The following is a 21,343-nucleotide window of genomic DNA, read 5'->3' on the forward strand; positions in this document are numbered from 1 at the left end:
GTGGCTCACTGGTTGAGCACCAACCCATGCACTAAGAGGTCACTGGTTTGATTTAGGTTGTGGGCCCAATTCCCAGTGGGGGCATGCAGGAGGAGGCCAATCGTTCTCTCATCAATGTTTCTATCTCTCTAAAATCAATAAAGAAAAAAATAGAAAACAAACAAAAAAAAACACTTATTGCAAAAGAAGATGTCAATAACCTAAGCTTCCCTGTTAAGAAACGAGGAAGAGCAAATTAGCCCCAAAGCAAGGAAAATACAGGAAATTAATAAAGATGAGAACAAAACTCATTGAAATGAAAAACACTTAAAAATCAATGAAACAAAAAGCTGGTTATTTAAAAAAAATCAACAAAATTGATAAAACTTTAGGTTGGTTGACAAAAGTAAACAAATTAACAAAATTAGGAGATACTATTTTTTAAATTCTCACCCGAGGATATTTTTCCATTGATTTTCAGACAGAGTGGGAGTGAGGGACGCAGGGAAACAACAATGTGAGAGAGACACATCGATTGGTTGCCTCCTGCATGTCCTGACCAGGGCCAGGGAGTGAACCACAACCAAGGTATGTGCCCTTGACCAGAATCGAACCTGTGACTCTTTGGTCTGCAGGCTGACACTCTAACCACTGAGCAAAACTGGTCAAGGCAGGAAAGACACTATTGACCCTACAGAAATTAAAAGTATTGTAAGGGAATATTAGAAACATCTTTATCCTCCCAATTAGACAATTTAGTTAAAATGCACAAATTCCTAGGGCACCAATTATCAAAACTGATATAAATAAAAAATCTATATAGTACTCTACTATTTATTTATTTTTAAAGATATTTTATTATTTTTTATCCTCACCTGAGAACAGTTTTTTGCATTTATCTTCAGATAGAGCAGGGAGGGAGAGAGGAAGGGAGAGAGAGAAACATTGATGCGAGAGACACACATCGAGTAGTTGCTATCCACATGACCCCAACCAGGACCGGGGACAAACTGCAACTGAGATACGTGCCCTTAGTGGGAACGGAACCTGGGTCTCTCCAGTCCACGGGCCAATGCTCTAACCACTGAGCCAAACCGGCCAGGGCTCTACTAATTTTTTAATATGTTTTTATTTATTTTTTAGAGAGGAAGGGAGAGATAGAAATGTCAATTGGCTGCCTCTTGCATGTCCCTTACCGGGGATAGAGCCCAAAATCCGGGCATGTGCCCTGACTAGGAATCGAATCAGACCTCTAAGTCCATGGGAGGATGCTCAATCCACTGAGCCACACCGGCCAGGCTCTACTAATTTTATTTTTATTTTTAGAAAGGGAGGGGGAGAGAGAGAACATCAATGTGGGAGCGAAACATCACTTGGCTGGTCCTGCATGCACTCTACCAGGGATCAAGAATGCAAAATGGTACAACCACTTTGGAAGACAGTTTCTTACCAAACTAAACATACTTTTTTTTACTGTATGATCCAGCATATCACTTCCGTTGGCTTGAACCCAAACGAAATGAAATCTTATGTCCAAATAAAACCTACAAATGTATATTGAAAGTTTACTCATAAATAAAAATTGGAAGCAACCAAAATGTCCTTCAGTAGGTGAATGGATAAACTGTGGTATATCCATACAATGGAATGTGATTCAGTGATAACATGTACACATATCTTCACAGCAGCTTTATTTGTAATAGCCCCAAACTGGAAACAATACAAATGTTCACTAACAGCTGAATGGATGGAAAACAATGGTGGTATATCCATACGATGGAATAACACCCGACAATACAAATGAACAAACTATTGATATATGTAATAAGATGGATTAATCTCAAAATAGTCATGGTTAATGAAAAAAGCCAAGGTCCCCACTCTCCAGAAAATATATCACACAAAATTCTAGAAAATGCTTGTGAATTGTGGGAAGGGGTTTAGAAAGGACTGAGAGGAGAGGAGTCCCTTATGTCACTGTTGGACACGTTCACTGTCTTCATTCCGTTGATGGCTTCTCAGGTATATACACATGCTGAATCATTTTACACTTTTCATATGTGCAGTTTATTTTATGTCAATCATACATCCATAAAAAACATATTTACCTTCCCTCTTGGAAGGTCACATTTGCCAACTATTTTGGTTCTACCATATCCCTCGCCCCACAATTTAGGAGGGTGAATCCTGAAGAGAGCAATGAAGTCCATTTCCATCTCATACACGAGGAATACTGGAGGGTCAAAGAAGCCCTATCCCTGGAGCTTCTTACTAAACTAAACATACTTTGCCAATGCTGGTGCAGCAATGGCCATACCATCCACAGCCCAGGGAGGTAAGGAATCCACAAACTAACTTCAGAGTACTTACTCAACAGTGGCCTTGGCCACAGGAGATACAGATGCCTGAAGGTCCTGAGATTTTCTATACCGTCTCATCCCACACAGACGTTTGTAGATGGTCCCTTTAGAACACACATCCTCTCATTTGCCAGTAAACCTTGCTCAATTGTCTTAAGTATTTCTACACAAATTATGATTCACACCTTACCCTGTAGGCCTTCCAGTCAATGATACCTGCCTATGGGACTCTGTACAGGTCCAGGAGACAGAAATCCCTCAAAAGTGCTAGGGAGTATGGGACATTTCTTCAGAAAAAGGGACCCAATTCATGGTGCTTCCAGAAGCACTGCAGGTTTTCATACCAACTCTGTGCTTCTCAGAATGAACTCGGGCTCAGAGGAAATCTGGACGTCCAGGTCTCAGGGTTAGGCACACACAGTTCTCCAGTCTTTTCCAACAAGCTTTGGAGAACAATGCACACACTGTGCCAGACTAGACAGGTCTGTCCTCTGCCATCCTGCTGTCCTTTCTCAGGCACATAAAGTTAGTGCCAACAAGAGGTATTCTTCCCTTCATTGGCAGAACCCAGAACCCAGTTTTTTCTTAATCCATGTCACACAAGGAACAGACACCCCCCCAAGAATCAAGACGGCCACAGCAGACCTGCATCACCACACAGACCAGAGCAGCACGGGCAGGCAGCCCCAATGGTGGATGATTTGGAAGCAGGACCAATGACACATGCCTCTTATGTTTACAGTCACTATTGCGCGAAGAAGAGAAGTCTTGTCTGGAAATCCCCAGCAGCCTGCTGCTCAGATCCCTGTGGCCAGAGCTAGACCATGTCCACTCAGAACCCAGTCATCGGGGTGGAGGATAGGGAAGTGAGAACCTTCAGTGAGCTCAGAACGGTCATGATTGCCTCCAGAGAATAAGAGACCACGCTCAGGGGTCTACATTCCCTAAGCATACTGGATTGACTGACATGCTGTGGGACCCCAAGACAGCTGGAGCAGAGGTGGCTTCTGCACAGGTGCTGGCATTGATGTAACTGTCAAGAGCCCTGGGCAGCTCAGAAAGTGCAACACACCACATGAACATGAAGTCTGCCCACCTCCATGGCACTTAGTGAGAATGTCCCCAGGCTGGGTGCACAAAGGTCACCTGGTGGCTCCCTCAGTACCACAGGTACTCAGAGCGCTCCTCTGCTGTGTGTCCTGAGGTTGAACAAGGAGACAGCACATTTTCTTCATCCATAAGGCCTTTTTCTAGTGTGAACTTTCTGGTGCTAAATGAGTTTAAGAGATGCAGCCAAAGGGCCACCAAAACTGCTGCGATCACGAGGCCTTTCTCCACTGTGAACTTTCTGGTGCCGAACCAGATGGGAGCTCCTGCTATAGGCTTTCCCACACTCGCCGCACACATAAGGCTTTTCTCCAGTGTGAACCCTCTGGTGTAGGATGAGGCTAGAGTTGCGACTAAAGAATTTTCCACATTCACTGCACTCATAAGGCCTGGCACCTGTGTGCACTTTCTTGTGTTGAACAAGGTGGGAGCTGCTAATATAGGCTTTCCCACACTCGCTGCACACGTAGGGCCTTGCTCCGGTGTGAACTCTCTGGTGTAGGATGAGGCTGGAGTTGTGGCTGAAGCATTTCCCACATTCGCTGCACTCATAAGGCTTTGCTCCAGTATGGATTCTCTGGTGCACAATAAGGTTGGAGCTGTGGCTAAAGAATTTCCCACACTCACTACACTCGTAAGGCCTCTCCCCAGTGTGGATTTTCTGGTGCTGCACGAGCGTGTCTTTGCGGCTGAAGGCCTTCCCACATTCGCTGCACTCATAGGGCCTCGCTCCAGTGTGGATGATCTGGTGCTGGACAAGTGTGTCTTTGCAGCTGAAAGCTTTCCCACACTTGCTGCACACGTAAGACCTGGCTCCTGTGTGGACTCTCCGATGTTTAATGAGGCTGGAGTTGTGGCTAAAGAATTTCCCACATTCGATGCATTCGTAGGGCCTCGCGCCTGTGTGAATCCTCCAGTGTTCAATAAGGTGGGAGCTCTGGCTGAAGAACTTCCCGCACTCGCTGCACTCGTAAGGCCTCTCTCCAGTGTGAAATCTCTGGTGCTGGACAAGTGTGTCTTTGCGGCTAAAGGCTTTTCCACATTCACCACACTTGTAAGGCCTCTCTCCGGTGTGGATTCTCAGGTGCTGGACAAGGTGGGAGCTCCTGCTGTAGGCTTTCCCACACTCGCTGCAGTCATAAGACCTTTCCCCAGTGTGGACTCTCCGGTGCTGAACAAGTGTGTCCTTGCGGCTGAAGGCCTTGCCACATTCACTGCATGTATAATGCCTTTTTCCGGTGTGAAATTTCTGGTGCATTTTTAAGTGAGATAGGTGAATGAAGGCCTTCCCACACTCCTTACACACATGTGTTGTTTCTCCACTGTGAATTTTTCTGTGGGGAGTAAGACCCGATTTCTCCTTGGACATATTTCCACGTGGTAGACATCTAATGGGTCTCACTCCGGCATGAGTGATCTGTTTGTCAAGCAGAGTAAAGGTGTTCAGGAAGGCTTTCCCATCATCACTGCAGTTGAAAAGCATCAGAACACCACGGTGCCCCTGCTGTTGCTCAGGGCTGGAGCTGTGTGGGAAACACTCCGTGAGCACAGTCCTTTTGCATGGACTCAACCCGAAGTGAGCAGTCTGGTGCTGGAAGAGGCCAGAGCTGTCCAGCATGTTCATGCCATCCTCCCTGCAAGGAAAGGGTGTCCCTAACGTGTGGACAGCACAGCTCTTCACAAATGAGGCCCCACCATCGTCCCCACTGACAGGGTTCTCTCCATCGTTTTGCTTCTGGTCCTGGACACAGTTTGCACTGCACAAGAATCCTCTCTCACATGGGCCACATGTGTAAGGTTTCTGCGTGGGGTATGATCTCTCATGTTCAGCCAGGGGCAAAACTTCTTTCAGGAGTGCGTCACACACCTCACACGGGTGGGCTTTCTGGATAAATGGACCTGTCTCAGAAGTCCCGACCTGTGACACTTCTGCAGAAGTGCTCTGCTCAGACGGGGCCACCTCATGGTTGGCATCACGCCAGCAATCTGAAAGCAAAGACATGCTGGTGAAGTGGACTTTGATGGGAAGCAGCAGACGTATCACACATGCGTGTGTCACACACCAAGAAATGAGCCCACTGACTCGTTGGTAGGACAAAGGAGCCAGGAGAGGGCGAGGAAGGGCCCATCGTCAGCCTTGGGCCTCTAAAGGTCACAGAATGGAGGAACTCCAATGACGGGTAAGGACACAATGATAGGGTACAGCACAGGGAGAGGCGAGGTCTCCAACTCACTCCTCCACAAAAGGGCTTCAGCAGGGCCTTGGCTGCTGGCGTCTGCTGAGCTCTATGCAAAAGGCTGTGTCCAGGCCCAGGAAACTGACTGCAAGGAAGTCGCTGGTTCTTAAGGACTAGTTAAAAATGTATGCACAAGTCATGACCCAGTACAGTGGCCCACACTGCAGAAGGTGCAGAGAAGAATGGGTGAGACACACAAGCCAGAGAAATAGGTAAACAGCCAAGGGATGGAAGATGCAAGAGAGATGACAAGTGGGTACTGTGCTAAGAATATAGAGAAGGAGAGGGAAAAATGAGCTGTTGGTATGGGCCTGGCCAAAAAAAACAGGTGCACACAAAGCAGGCTGAAGGTACGATCTGAACCCAGCCCTAACGTGGCACTATCTCCCAGCTCTGTCCTGCAGGGTCAGGCTCTCTCTGGGCCTCTCTCACTGTGGCTGCAGTTAGGTTGGCCCTGGCAGGCACCCAGGGCTCTCTGCCTGTCTCCATCTGGGCAACTCCATGGCATCTGGCAGATGGAGTTGATAAAGAAAACACAGGGCAGATGAATGGTCCAGGTAGACCCACCCACGAAGAAGAAAACAAAATGTTAAAAAAGAACCTCAAAGGAGGATTTGGTAGAACAGCCCTGTGACCTCTGCAAGCAATGGCCATGTCAACACCTGCAACTCCTGACAGAGTTGGGGCACCCGGATTAGTCAGCTAGAGGATGAGGACAGAAGCTGGGACAGAGGTACCATTGAGCTGAACAGTCACCGGTCAGGGAGTGCCCATTGCCAGGCAGAATCTGTCAAGCCAAATGAAAAAGCCCTGCATCCCTAACCTGTTCCTTCAAGGCTTTGGGCAGTAGCTGTGAGGGCTGCTCAGCGAGGGAGGGGACACTGCACAGGTCCCCATCCTGGCATCATAGCACCTACTGTGGGAACCAAGGAAGGAAGTCACTGATCTGGCTGGACAGAAAGAGCTGCCCTGAAGGGACAGGGAACTAAGCAAACCCAAGGACCCCAGAGATGGTGTGAGGGCACGGGGATGGCAGCCTTGAAGATGGTCCCCTGGAACGCCTTCCTCCAGTATTTTTGTTTTATTTTTATTTTTTTGTTAAACCTCACCTGAAGATATCGTTCCACTGATTTTTAGATAGAGTCGAAGGGAGGAAGAGATGGATGTGAGAGAGACCCATCGATTGGTTGCCTGCCACACCCTGACCAGGGCGAGGGATTAACTTACAACCCTGGTACGTGCCCTTGACCAGGAACTGAACCTGTGAACTTTGGTCTGAAGTCAGATGCTCTAACTGCTGAGCCAAACCTGCCAGGACCCTCCCAATATTCTTGCCATTATATAAGCCTTCATTGTGGAGGGGACTGACTGATCCATTTCTATGGAACAGGATATGGCAAAAATGATGGGATGTCACTTCCAAGGTCAGGGTGGAAAAAGACCAGCTTCCATCCCGGGCATTCTCTTGCTCACTTGCTCAGAGAGAAGGCAGCTTCCTTGGCATGAGGTATACCACAGAAAGGACACCATGGCAAGTAACTGAGGAAGGCCTCTGGCCAACCAGTGAGAAGCTAACGCTCAGTTCAATAAATGGCAAGAAACTGAATCCTGCAAACGAAGACATGAGTGAGTCTGGAAGCAGCTTCTTCCTGAGACTGGCTTTCACATGAGCACATGGTTCTGGCTGATGGCTTGCCTGAAACCTCACAGCCTGAGCCAAAAGCACCCAGGTGAGCTGTGACCAGACCCCTGATGAACCAAAACTGAGGTAACAAACCTTCACTGTTTCAAGCCCTTACATTTGGGGGAAATTTGCCATGCACCAACAGATAACTAAAATGGGGACTTACCCAGTGAGGACACAAGTGCAAAGTTCTCCAGCATCACGTCACGGTACAGGTGTCTCTGAGCTTCATCCAGGAGCCCCCATTCCTCCCGGGAGAAGTACACGAACACGTCCTCGAAGGTCACACAGCCCTGCCAGGATGGAGACAGTTGATCCCACAGGCACACAGCCCCTCTCCTCAGATCTCACTGCTCACACAACCACTCCTGGGTCTCTGTTCTCCTTAGGCTCCCAGCTCAGAGGAGACAGGCCTTGGCACCACCAGTGGCCTAGATCCAGAATTCTGGGCTAGAAATGAGCCCCCTGTGGGGCCCCCAGACTCCAAATGCAGAGAGGGGAATAAGCAAAGAGTCCCAGAAAATCACTGTGTCTCATCAGAAAATCAATGGGCCCTACTTTATTTATTGATTTTATTTTTAAAAAATGTTTTTATTGGTTTTTTAGAGAAACAGCGCTGTGAGAAACATCCATCAGCTGCCTCTTGCACGCCCCCTATTGGGGATGGAGCCAGCAACCCGGGTATGAGCCCTGACTGAGAATAAACCAGGACCCTTCAGTCCATGGGAAGTCATTCAATCCACTGAGCCATAACTGGAGGGTGGTGGACCCTACTTTATTTATTTTTCTTTTTTATTTTATTTTTTTGCATTTACCTTCAGATAGAGCGGGAGGGAGAGAGGGAGGAAGAGAGAGAGAGAAAAACATCGATGTGAGAGAAACACATCCAGTGGCTGCCACCCACACGACCCCAACCCAGTCAGGGACAAACGGCAACCAAGGTACCTGCCCTTAGCAGGAACCAAACCCTGGTCTCTCTGGTCCGCAGGCCGACGCTCTAACTGCTGAGCAAAACCGGCCAGGGCGTGGACCCTACTTTAAAAACATACAAAACCCACACGCTTCTCTAACTTCCACTACCACAGGGTTTTCCCATCATCAACACCCACTCAGGGCTGCTGCAGTAGCCTCCATCCTGGTCTCCCTGCCCACACCCCAATCTTTCCACTCTGCAGCCTATTGATACCCAAGTCAGATCACCTCCCTCCGCTGTTCCAAACCTTCCAAGGCTCCCACCACCACCAGAACCGAGACCCAGCTCCTCAGGTTGCCTCCCTGGCCTGAGCCCTGACCGCTTGCTCTGTTCTCACCAGACACAGCAGAGACGTCAGTTTCCCGCAACTCTCCTATCTCATTCCCACGTCCAAGTTTTTGTACCGGCTGGCTCCCGTGCCTTGGAAACCGTTGCACACCTCATGCCATAGGCACTGGAAATGGGAACCTCGCCTTCTTTCTGGCGGGAGTAACCGCCCCCCATGGCATTTAGACTCAAGAGGGAGCGATGAGGGGGGAGATGACGACGGTCGTGGAACAACACATCACCCTCTAGACCCGAGTCGCTAAGGGACTGGGGGACACCCCTGCCCCACTCACCGCCGCCTGGCCCATCAGCGCCGCGGCCGCCATCGGATCCCGAGAGCAGACCCGGGAGCTCAGCTGAAACCTACACCTGCACTGGGTCGGGTGACCTCGGGCGAGCCCGTCCCCACTGGGAGGAACGCGCACAAGGCTCAGGGAGCCGCCTCCGGGGGCCGACGAGGACAGGGCGCGGGCGCCAAGGCCTCGGGAAGAGCGCAGCCCCAGTGGACACCACGGCGCACAGCCGCCCGTCCCCCGACGGGGGTCATGGCTCGAAACAAAGGCGCGGAGGGACGTCCTTTCCTTTGAGCTGTCCCTCCCGGCTCGACCCCGAAGACCCGCGTGGCCAGCAGACGCCGCCCCGAATCCGGAGCCTGAACAGCCGGAGCAAACCGTCTGACAGTCCCGGCGCGGGCTAACTGCGTCACGGCAGCGGCACCGGAAGTCCCGCCTCTGCCTGACGGGTGATAAAAAACGCCCATCTTTCGGGCGGCCATGACGCAACGTCGTTGCGCCGGGCACAGACTTCTGGGTAGTGTAGTTTGTTCGCTGTATCCAATGGGACAATGGGCACCTTTCAGGTTCTGGTGACGCTGGCGCTGAGGAGGTAGTGGCGAAAATAGTGTCCTGGAGGCCGAAGCGCGTCTTAAAGGGGACACGCCCAGATTTCCGTGGTCGTCTGGGACAATGCCACGTCTTCCAGCGAGGGATCCACTCTTTAATCCTGGAAGAGGTGTGCTTCACATCTCTCATCTTTGGGGACTGAGATTTAAGTCAAACAATGAATGCACCTTGCTCGTGGGGCCTTTGTGTAGTAGTAACGTTAAATGTACCTCGAATTCGTGGATTCCCAAATTTGGGGCGTCAGCATCACTCATGAACTCAGAGTGCACCCCTTCTGTGACCTCTTTTACTGGCCTCTCAGGTGGGCCACCGGACTCAGAGCGCCCCCGCTGGACTTGTCACAGAACACTGAGTGGAGAAATTGGCTTTTTTTATGGATGAATGGAGACACCCAGGGGACGGGAAGCTAATTCTCAACATCCCCAATTCCCTGATGCCGTGTAGGTTACAGATTCTATAGGGCAAAAATCACAAGGCACCGGGAATTAGGGGTTGGAATTGTGCAGGGAGCTAATTGGTCTGAGGTGGGCTACTGTCTCCTGCTGCTCTGGAGGTGGCTGATTATCCAGGGGAAAGGCTAGGTAGGTCCTGGTGGTAGCGGGAGAGAGAGATCTATTTAAAACTAAATTTAATCGGTCACTAGGATTCCAGGTTTCAAACTTTCTCTCTCAAATGCCCAGGATCACTCACGTGCTCACCTTTGCACAGGCCACTGGTGAAGGGAAGATCCACACCAAGGTAGTTTCTGTAGAAAGGGTGAGGAACCAGGGTAGGGAAGGCACCTGAGGTTGCTGGGCCTGAATGGAAGTGTGTCTTGGTCTGTGGTTCCTCCTGGCCCATAGCTTCCTGCCTGGCACAAGACTCCCAACCCCTTGTCTGGTCAAGCTGATCAGTAGCTGACCAGATGGCCTACCTTTTAGATAGAGGCAACTGGTAGATCAGGTTTCCTTTAGGAATTCTGACTGGTTGCTTTTAGGCAGCGACAACTGGCTGCCCAAATCTGAGTGCTCAAAAGCTGTCATTGGCAGTTTGCCAGAGAGCAAGCTAAAAGGTTCTCATTGGCTGCTGGCTAGGGCTCCACCTTCGTGAACATGATGGGCAGTTTGTCCAGAGTAAGTTAAAAGGACAGTGATAACAGCTTTGGGAAGGCAGGGCTTAACCAATCAGGGCCAGGTGACTGGCTGAGACTGCCCCCCCTCAGACAAACCAAGTTTGGTTGTTTACCTGGGCGGTGGGCGGGGACACGACTCAGATGAAGTGGAGCCAGAACCATAAAGCTTTGATTGGCTGTTCATCAGAAGAGGGGTAGGGTGAGGGGGCGCTAGCAAATTAGCAAACGTAGCCTATCTTGATTAAGGGGCTTTAAGTGTTTCTCTCCTTAAAAAAATCAATAAAACAGCCCTGGCTGGTTTGGGTCAGCAGTTAGAACCTCCACCCACAGACCAGTGAATCAGCTGGTTCCATTCTGGTCAAAGTGGCACTTACCTCCCTTGCTATTCCTCCCAGAAGTGGTTGGGGTCCTGCGGGAGGCAGCCACTAGATGTGCTCCTTACACATGGATGTTTCTCTCTCTCCCTCCCACTCTACCTGAACAAAAAATGGAAAAATATCCTTGGGTGAGGATTAAAAAAAAAAAAAAAAATCAACACATTTAAAAAAAAAGGAAAAGTAGTGCTGATAAGTGACAAGGAGAGAACCCTGTACACTATGGGTGGGGTTATAAACTGGACCTTGGAGAACAATATGGAGGTTCTTCAAAAAATTAAAACTATAACTACCTAATGACCCAGCGATTCCACTTCTGAGTAAATAACCAAAGGAATGAAAACAGGTTGTTGAAGAGATGCCCTCCCATGTTTATTACAGCATTGTTCACAACAGCCATGACATGGAGACAACCTGAGTGCCACCAATGGATGAATGGATAAAAAAAAAGGCATGATACACACACAACACACAGCACACAACACACACACACACACACACACCCAGAATATTAACCACAAGAACAAAGGAAATTCTGTCATATGCAAAACATGGATGTACCTTCAGGACATTATGCTGAAGTAAGTCAGACAAAGACAGACAAACACTGTATGATATCCCTCCTTTGTGGTATCTGAAAACAAACAAACCGAACTTAAAAAAAAACAAGGAGTGGAATGATGGTTACCAAAGGCTGGTAGGTTAGGGAATAGGAGAAATTGTTAAGGGTACATACTTGCAAATAGCAAGTAAACAATTCCCGGAGACTAACACATAGCACAGAGGTCACAGACAATATTATTATTATAAACATCAAATTTGGTGAGAGACTAGATCGTCTCTGTTCCCACCACTAAAAGTGACAAATCGGACATGACAGGTGTTAGTTATGCCACAATGGCAATCACCGTGCAATATAAATGCATCAGATCAATACATTGTACACCGTAAACCTATGCAATATTATATACCAATTATATCTCAAAACCAATAAATAATAAATTAACCTGAGGCCTTCAATGGTACAGTAAAACATACCCATTCATAGATGAGTACTGATCTCCTTAGATATAAAATATTTTAGTTAACAATTTTTTAGTATTCTCATTTAAGTTTTAAGTGCTTTATAATTAAAGTCTTCACAAAGACTTAAGCTCAATAGTTGAGACAATGTTTTACAACAAATAAGTTCAATAAATATTTGTAGAGCTGCTCTCAAGTGAGCAGTGCTTCTAACATGGGATGGCAGAGCATGTACATTAAGTCAGGTGGTAGGGACACGGCCATTTTATCTCAAATCCTGCTGCTCCCCAACACCCAACAACAAAATTAGCAAAGAACAAATTGTCATGGGAAACCTGAAAGAAGTCACAAATGCATTTTTTTGTTAAGTCTACTTTTCTTTCTCCTCCTTTATGTGTTTTTTGTTTTTAAAATATTCTTGTGATTGCTTTTCAGTGCTAAGGGTGCTGCTACAGCTAAAGGTTTTTGTAATTGCACAATAGCCACTGGCCCTGTCTCCTTCATAAATTCTCAGATGTAGAGTACGGCCCCACACTAGTTCAATTTCCACACTTGAGATGACAACAAATGATGACTGGCCTCAGAAGATTGTCTCCCAGTGATGACACTTGCAGATTTTGTGTGGTAAACTTTCTCAGACGCCAAGTTAAGACATTTCTCCTGGTCAAAAGATTTTTCTCTGTTGTTACATTCAAAAGGTGTTCCCCAGTATGAGTTCTCTGAATTTGACTGAGGTAAATTCACTCGCAAAAGGTTTCCCCACGTCTCTTCCACTCAGGGCTTTTCCCCAGAGTGAACACTTCAAAGCTGGATGAGGGATGAACAAAATCTGGTGGTGGGTCCACATTCACTATACTGGCAGGGCATCCCATCCAAGTGACTCCTCATATGCTGAGCGAGAGAAGAGCTGTAACAAAAGGCTCTCCAATATTCCTGACACGAAAAGGTTTTCCCCAGTGTGTATCCTGTTAACCCAGGGGGAAAAAACAAAAGGTGAAGGCAAGCCTTTCCACATTCATTGCACTCAAGGTTTCTCTCCGCGAGAACCCTCATGTGATGAGCTTACCTAAAAAAGACAGCTGCCACAAAAGGCTCACCCATGTACTCTAAACTCAAAGGGAATTTGTCTACAGTGAGAAGACGTATTTTGGACAAAAGCAGAACTGTTACAAGACTCTCACATGCTTGGCATTTATGAGGCTTCTCCCCAGAGTGAACCTGCTGGTGCGGCCCGAGGTCCGACTATGGTTGCCAGCCTTCGCTCCCTGGAAACACTCGGCCTCGCTGAGTACAAATCCTCAGGGCTGACTGAGCTCTGCCCTCCTCAGAAAGGCTTTCTCATGTTCACCGCAGTCATGGGGCTGTACTCAAGTATGGCATGACATGCCACTTGTTAGGCTCTTTCCCACCTCCCTCCACTTGTGGAGATCCTTCCCTGCATGACCATAGAAGTGTTATCAGGTCCACCTGAGTTGTTTGTGGAAAGCATGTCCTGGACACTTGCTTTGGTAAATTTCTCCAGTGCAGATTATCATCTGTCCCCACACCATTGTGTTCAGAGCTCATCTTCCTGGGGAGATTCTGCTTGTGGAAAACTGTCACTGGGCTTCCTGTGTTTCTGAGACCTTCACTGTTCCCAGCCTCCCTGCAGTGGGCATCCCTTGAGACTCCCCAAGTGAACTGACCCTGGAGTGAGGCTCCCACCTACAGGAGTGGGCTGAGAAAAGGCTTTATCATCTCAGGTTGTGCTGTCTCATCTAACAGGAATCTGACACACACCAAGACTCGTTAGTGACGACAGCACAGAAAGGCTTCCCACACTTCTCCTGTGCTGCTATGCTCCACTGTGAGGCATCTGGTGCTGGACAAGCCCAGAACTCCGACCCTTCCTGTGAGCGAAGGCCTTCTCTAGCACATGGGATCTGCAGCTCTTCACAAACAAGGCCTGGCCCTTTCCCTTCTAAAGCATTTCTCTCCACACTGCTGCTTTTGCCTCTGATCAAGGCTTACACTGAACCAGAAGTCTCATATGACTCACACGTTGCTGTATGGTTGATGCTCGGTTGGTATCCCTGTGGCTCAGCCAGGTGCAAAGATGTCTTTTAAGACTGGACCATATCATAGGTGTGAGCTTTCTGGCTGGAAGGACCCTAGCCTTGGAGCTCTCATCTGTAACACTTACAGAAATGCCCTGCTCAGAACATGCAGCCTCATCCTCCATTCCATGTCAGCAACCTGGAGGAAGATAAGTCCTGGTGAAGTGCAAGATTAATGTGTGGCAAGCAGCACTCCCTAACAAATGTGGTCTGATACAACCAGGTGTTCGTCCACTGGACTGTGAGCAGAACATGGGAGCTAGAACCAGGATAAGGGTTGGCTGCAGGCTGCAAAGGTCACAGAATAAAGGAGATACCACAGGGGAGAGGATACAAGGATGGAAACAGTGTGAGGAGAGGCATGGTCTCCCAATAAGGCCTTGGTTCCTTGTGACAGGTGACCACTGTGCCAAAGGGTCTGTCCAGGGCCACAAAAATCTGGCTGGAACAGAATACTTAGTCTTCAAGAAAAATGTAAGGATATTTGTACAACGGACACTTTAAACAAAATGCTAGAGAGCACTGCATTGAGTACCAAGAAAAGAACAAATGAGACATAGGACTGGAAGAGGGGGGACTAACAGGTACCTGAGGTCAGGGTATAAATGGCAAGTAAGCAAATTATCAAAAACAGGGGAGAAGCCCTGGCTGGGTGGCACAGTTGTTGGAGCACTGCCCTATATACGAAAAGATTATGGGCTCAATTCCTGGCCAAGTGCATAGGAAAGGCAACTGACTGATGTTTCTCTATCCAATCAATGTTTCTCTCTCTCTCTCCCTTCCTCTCTCTAAAAACATATCCTCAGGTAAGGATTAAAACAAAACAAAAACCCAGGACAGAAAAGTGGGATGAGGTTAGCCACTGAAGTTGGCAGGAAAATACTAGCAGACGCAGCACAGATGGCTGGTAAATGTGAAGCTAGCTTCACTGAGCTGTGAGGTCACTATTCCCACAGCTTCTCATCAGGGCCAGGCCTCCTTCTGGTCTTCTTTGCTGTGCCTGGAGCTGTGTCTACCTTCTCAGGAACCTTGGGCTCTCCTCCGACTCCATGTGGTTAACTACATGAGACCTGGAAACTGCAAGTCCTAAGGGGGGAAAAAAGAGCTGGTGAGTGGCCAGCAGTGACCCAGGGCGACAGGATAAAATTAAATACAGTCGCCCCCACATTTAATGTGGTTAATCCATTCAAGACTCTAGCGGTTGCACCTGGCATTGAAGGATTCCTGGGGTGCTCAAACACATAGGCCTACAGTCCACACATAATTTTAATTTTAATTGTAATACAGGGATGTATAATGATTCAGACAACCAAGTGCACGCTGTATCATTTGCATTGTCTCGATCAACTTTTTAATGAATAAATTTAATAAAACTGCAAAAGAGTGAAGCCATGAAAGTTGAAGCGTGAAGTGGCGAGGGACGACTATATTATAAAAGAATCTTGGAAGAAGCTCTTGCAGGAACAGCTCGCTGTTCTTCAGAAGGAGCGATCATGTAAGGGCCTACAATTCTTCAAACAGTTAGGCCCAGGAAACGTCAGTGAGAGGAAGGGGATAAAACCTAGAAACAGAGAGGCCAGGGATTTAGACAGTCACATCCCAAGGTGTAGCCAAGCCATCTGGGATCTATTGGGTAAACTGCAAGACTCATAACACCCACATTTCAAAGCTTTGGGCAGTAAATGGTGGGGCTACCATGGGAGAGGAGGAGGTGGTGCCCTTTGCCCAGCCTTGGTACTCACACTACATATTTCCAGGCAGTAGGAGTCATGCCTTGATACAACCACAAGACAGAAAGTTTTCCCTCGGGGTGGGGGGTGGGGCGGGAGAACACAACCCAGTCCAGGAAACTGGGAATCCCACCACCCCTGGTATCCATGCTCTTGTTAAGCACCTCAAACTGAGTGTGGGCTGAATCTAAAAGTTTCTCTAATCAACAGAATATGGAAAACATGATGGGACATTACTTCTGAAAAGAGGTTACAAAAATACCTTGGATAATGTCTCATGCTCACGGAAATCAACTACCTTGTCACCTGCTTACGAAGACAACAGGGCAACAAACTGAGGGAGGGCTCTGACTAAGCACCAGCAAGGACCAATTAGCCCAACAGCCTCTTGCTTGTATGCAGGACCTTGAAAGGAGATTCGCCTTCAGCTGAGCCTTTAGCTGAGAAAGGAGCCCTGGACAATGTGACAGCAAGGTCACGAAAGACTGAGCTACAGGTACCCAAGTAGGATATGCCTGATTCTTGAACCACAGAAACTGTGAGATAATATGTGTGTTTTTAACCTCTTAAGCTTTGGAAAATTTGCTACGTAGCAACAGATGACTAAGTCAGGGTCTTACCAAGTGAAGACACAAGTGCAAAGTTCTCCAGCATCACGTCACGGTACAGGCTTCTCTGAGCTTCATCAAGGAGCCCCCATTCCTCCCGGGAGAAGTACACGAACACGTCCTCGAAGGTCACACAGCCCTGCCAGGATGGGGACGGTTGACCCCACAGGCACACAGCACCCCCCCCAGATCTCACTGCTCACACAACCACTCCTGGGTCCCTGTCCTCCCCAGGCTCCCAGCTCGGAGGAGACACCAGGCCTTGGCACCACCAGTGCCTGCTGTCACCTCACATCCCTCTGATCACTGAGTCCAGCCCAGGGCAGAAGCAGGCAGGGGGATGACAGATACAATGTAAACTACGGGTCTGCAATGAAGGGCCCCCAACACTCCCCTGCCAGCCAGTCCTCCTGGTGTGCTGACCCAGGCTTCCCCAACACCTTCATACTAGGGCTCAGCATTCTCCCAGAAGCTCCCGTACTCGGGCTTTAAGGCTGTCAGTTCATACTCCTCCCTGATCTCCCTCCCTCCCGCCTCACGTCCTCGGTCTCCACTCTGCAACCAGAGGGAACACACTGAAGGAAATGTGCATTAAATCACCTCCGTCCTTGGCTCCAAACTTTCACAAGGGAAACTTAGCTCCTCAGGCTGCCATCCCAGGCCTGACTGCCGCCTGCTGCCGTTTGTTCCCTGACCATTCCCAACTCAGCCCCACCTCCAAGGTTCGGCACATGCCTGTTGCCGTGACTGAGGGACCTTCCCAACGTCATGTCATGCATATAACCCGTGGCCTGGACTCGGGACCCTGGGGCAGAAGTGACCCCTCCAGGGACTCGACGACCGAGAACTAGGAGGAGAAAAGACAGCGCCCCAGGACACCGTAACCAGCCTAAGAAGGGGTGAGTGTAAAGGGTGTGACAGGGTGAGACCCTGAGGGTCCCTCCACTCACCTGCGCGGGATTCATCAGCGCTGCCACCCCAACCACGGGGCCGGCTGGGCGGCGAGGGGCCCTGCGGCGCAGGAGACTCGGGCGCGGTCACCTCCTGCGGCGTGTGGCACTACGAGCGTCGCTAAAAAAAACGGCCTCACGCGCTCCCAAGGCCCAGGACGCAGCCTTTGGCGGTTGGTGCGCGCGGGACGGAGCCAGGCGCGGGCGTCACGATCGCACAGGCGCGGGGGCTGCCAGCCACGTCACTCTCCTCCCCTGCTCAGCCCCGCAGGGGCGCCCACGCGCGGCTCTGAGGCCACGTGGCCCTGACCCAACCCGCAACTGCGCGCGGAAAGAAGTGCTCCAGGAACGGGGAGGAAGTCCCGCCCCGTGCCATAGAAACCGCCTCTCTCCCGAGCCATCATTGGCCGAGCGACAGGCAAAAGCGCGGAACATCCGCTTCTCGGTAAAGCGGCCTAGTCCGCCTCTGCGCGCGTGCGCTGTTCCTTTTCAAGCCCGCCCACCGGGGGCGGGGCTAGGACAGACCGGAAATAAAGTACCAGGTTTCCAAACACAGGGGCGGGGCTTCACTTTCTCTTAAAAACACCCTGAGTTCTCCCGCCAGTGTTGCTCAGTGGTTGAGCATTCGCCCAGGCGCCAGGAAGTCGGCGGTTCTATTCCTGGTCATGGCACATGCCCAGGTTGTGGGCCTGATCTCCAGTGAGGGGCACGCAGGAGGCAATGGATGTTCTCTCTCATCTCTGTTTCTCTCTCTCTCCCTCTCCCTCCATCTAAAAAAAGTAAATCAACAAAGTGAAAAAAGAGAAAACACCCAAAGTTCCGTGGGCTTGGAGGCGGTGGCTGTCCTCAGATGAAGTTATTTGCAGGACCTGGGAACCTGTTGAAACCCAAGCTCTGTTACCTCACCCAGACCGAGTGAATCAAACTCATTGGAGGGAGGCGGCACTCAAGTTTGAGGGTCTCGACAGGTACCCTGACAACAATGGGAAATAGAAGACACTCATGGGAATTCACATAAAAAGTGCCTGTCACATAGTGTTCAATAAGTAAAAACTACATTAGTGCCCCCATATGGGTGGTTTTGTTTTTGGCAGTTTGTTACCTGGTCATCTGTATCCGTCAATAACACGTGGAAAAGTCGAGAAATAATTAATAAATTAAACTGCACGAAGAAATCTTGCCCCGTCCTCCTCCAGTTCACTCGACATAAATCATCTTTTTGTCCAACATATCCATATCTCTCTCTGTGTTTAGGAAAAAACATACACGGGGTTCAATAATATCCTTGATTTCAGGCATGGGGGTGTCTTGATTATCCCCTGTGAATAAAGGGGCAAGGGATTACTGTATTCATTTTACTGACATCACAATGCTTTCCCTATACACTGCCCTGGTGGGTGAAATCTAGGATGCTTCTCTGCAGAATCCTTAGCATTACTTAACAAAACAAAAAATACTACTCCCTGACTCAGCAAGTAGTCTCATAAGTTTTGATTAAAAGCTTCACATAAAAGCACAAATTTATACTATTTGGCTTTATTTATTTTTTTTAAATTATTTTTCTTTATTGATGTTACAGAGAGAAGGAAGAGGGATAGAAACATCAATGAGAGAGAACATCAACTGGCTGCCTCCTGCATGACCCCCCACTGGGGATTTGGCCCACAACCTGGGCATGTGCCCAGACCAGGAAATGAACTGGCAACCTCTTGGTACACGGGTGGATGCTCAACCACTGAGCCACACCGGACCGGCTTAGTTATTTCTTTTTTTTCCCCCAAATCTTTATTGTTGGATGTAAAATGTATTACAGATGTTCCACATTTTTCCCCCAGTGACCCCCTCCTCCCTCCTCCCACCCCCCCTCCCACCTTTTCCCACACTATTGTCTGTGTCCATTGGCTATGCATATAAGTTCTTTGGTTTATTTCTTCCCACCCCGCCAACCCCTTTCCCTTTGAGGTTTGTCAGTCTAGCAATGAATTTGTGCTTCTTAATCCCTTCACCTTTTTCACCCATTCCCCCAACCCCCCTCCCAACTGGCAACCAACAAAATGTTCTCTGTATCTATGAGAATGTTTCTGTTCTACCTGTTCATTTTGTTTGTAGATTCCATTGTTGATAGATATGTATTCATTGCCGCTGCTGCGCCGCCCCTCGCGCCTCCGCCCCTCCTACCAGTCTGGAAGTGGCTGCTGCTTTAATTTCGTAGTTGTAGGACTTCCATTCAGCTTGATTTCAGGTGGTTTTGAATGATGGTTGTTCTGTAGTTTAGTTGTAACTTTGATGTGGTTGTGGGAGGACATGATACCGCGTTTACCTATGCCGCCATCTTGACCGGAAGTTTAGTTATTTCTTAAAGAGCAGAGCAAGAGGGTTTCTTAACCTACAGGGAGGCATGTTGCCCAAGACATGCATTACTGCAGGCCACACAATTAGAATCTTGGGAACAGGATTAACTGCTCTCAGGCCTAAGTGGAGTGGTGTTAACATGGTTTTGTTTGTGACATGAGATGACATCATCTTGTTCATAGTAACCTTCCTCTTCACTTCTTCTTCCCTTCTGACCCTCAGGGCAGGTAGACCCAGGTACAAATATGTGATCATGAGCTGGCCCAGCTGAGACTTCAGGTCATCAGATCCTGTCATCAAAACACCATCACTATCAGTCCATCACCTGAACCTGAAGCCCCTCCAAAAGTGCCAAATCTTGGGGAGATGTAGAAACCTAGAAACACTGAGAATATCTCCCAGAATGGTGCACAAATGCAAGAAAAATTAAGAGATAATTTCAGTCATTTCTGTCAACATTCAATTATCTGCAACTCATTCACATGGTCCCAAATTAGGTGTGAGGAAAGGTAGGGCATGCTGTTTTAACAGGTGTCCAGAAAAAGAAAATTGGCATTGGTAAGCATCCAGCCAGTTTGTCGCAAACATCGGTTTGCTCACCAAATGTATATTTTATTATTCTCCCTATGCATTCTACACTGTCACCTAGCAACTCAAAACTCCTATAGTTACTGAGTTCATCTCTCTATTAACAATCTCTAGGGTGTGTTGTCCTTTGTATCAGGTTCAAATACTTTTCCTTACCACCAGTAAACTATCAACACAAATTATCTCCACCCACACCCAATATATAGTGGGTGAAGGGCACAGTGGAAGGGCTTTACTGAAGATGTCAAAGAAATCATCCCCAACATAGATTTCTATATTCAACACTAAGAAAGAACATGAAATAAGACTATATGTGGTCAAAACCAAAAAATGTAATAGGAAACTAACAGAAAATGAATACTAAAGGTTACATTCATTTAAGGTAAAAGAAACTGGATCCAGGTGAAAGGTCTGCAGCAATAGCAGTAATAAAGATCCAAGATAAGGTATCTGGGGATTAATACAACTGTTCATTATCTGTATAAAACAGTATAATAAGCAATCCTTAATAATATCCCTTTATTTTGTGTAATATGAAGGTAGATATATTAACTCTGAGCTCATTTATGTCAAAGTGTTATAATTTTAGCTTAAACATTAATAAAATAGGAGTAAATTCACTCCCAACTAAAAGCCAAGTTTAGAATGTAAATAATTTATACAAATTTTTAAAAAGTTTTTAATCCTCACCAGAGGATATTTTTCTATTTATTTTTAGATAGAGTGGGAGGGAAAGGGAGAGAGAAACATCAATGTGAGAGGGACATGTCCACTGGTTGCCTCCTGCATGACACCAACCAGGGCCAAGGAGGTATGTGCCCTTGGCCGGAACTGAACTCACGACTCATTGGTCTGCAGGCCGACACTCTACCACTGAGCCAAACCGGCCAAGGCTATATACATTTTTTAAGTACAAGAAATAGAACTGAAGCAAAGATAAGC

General features: G+C 48.2%; 2 protein-coding genes across 3 annotated transcripts; both read right to left on the reverse strand.

The window, feature by feature from the left end:
* Window positions 1-1,732: 1,732 nt before the first annotated feature.
* ZNF304 (zinc finger protein 304) lies at window positions 1,733-9,163 on the reverse strand. The gene is made up of 3 exons (XM_036274216.1): window positions 8,961-9,163; window positions 7,534-7,660; window positions 1,733-5,432 (listed from the first exon to the last, which is right to left on the reverse strand). The coding sequence occupies exons 1-3, from the start codon at window positions 8,991-8,993 to the stop codon at window positions 3,610-3,612; spliced, it is 1,983 nt and encodes a 660-aa protein (XP_036130109.1). The 5' UTR covers window positions 8,994-9,163; the 3' UTR covers window positions 1,733-3,609.
* Window positions 9,164-12,859: 3,696 nt separating this feature from the next.
* Window positions 12,860-17,579, reverse strand: LOC118638418 (zinc finger protein 547-like). Of its 2 annotated transcripts, none has more exons than XM_036274226.1 (3): window positions 17,462-17,579; window positions 16,524-16,650; window positions 12,860-13,042 (listed from the first exon to the last, which is right to left on the reverse strand). In XM_036274226.1, the coding sequence occupies exons 1-3, from the start codon at window positions 17,474-17,476 to the stop codon at window positions 12,879-12,881; spliced, it is 306 nt and encodes a 101-aa protein (XP_036130119.1). In that variant the 5' UTR covers window positions 17,477-17,579; the 3' UTR covers window positions 12,860-12,878. The 2 variants fall into 2 exon arrangements, with proteins under 2 accessions (XP_036130119.1, XP_036130120.1); XM_036274227.1 differs by lacking the exon at window positions 12,860-13,042 and adding an exon at window positions 15,556-15,734.
* Between the last annotated feature and the right edge of the window lie 3,764 nt (window positions 17,580-21,343).

This window comes from Molossus molossus, unplaced genomic scaffold (assembly GCF_014108415.1).
Source record: "Molossus molossus isolate mMolMol1 unplaced genomic scaffold, mMolMol1.p scaffold_m16_p_21, whole genome shotgun sequence".
NCBI lineage: Eukaryota > Metazoa > Chordata > Mammalia > Chiroptera > Molossidae > Molossus > Molossus molossus.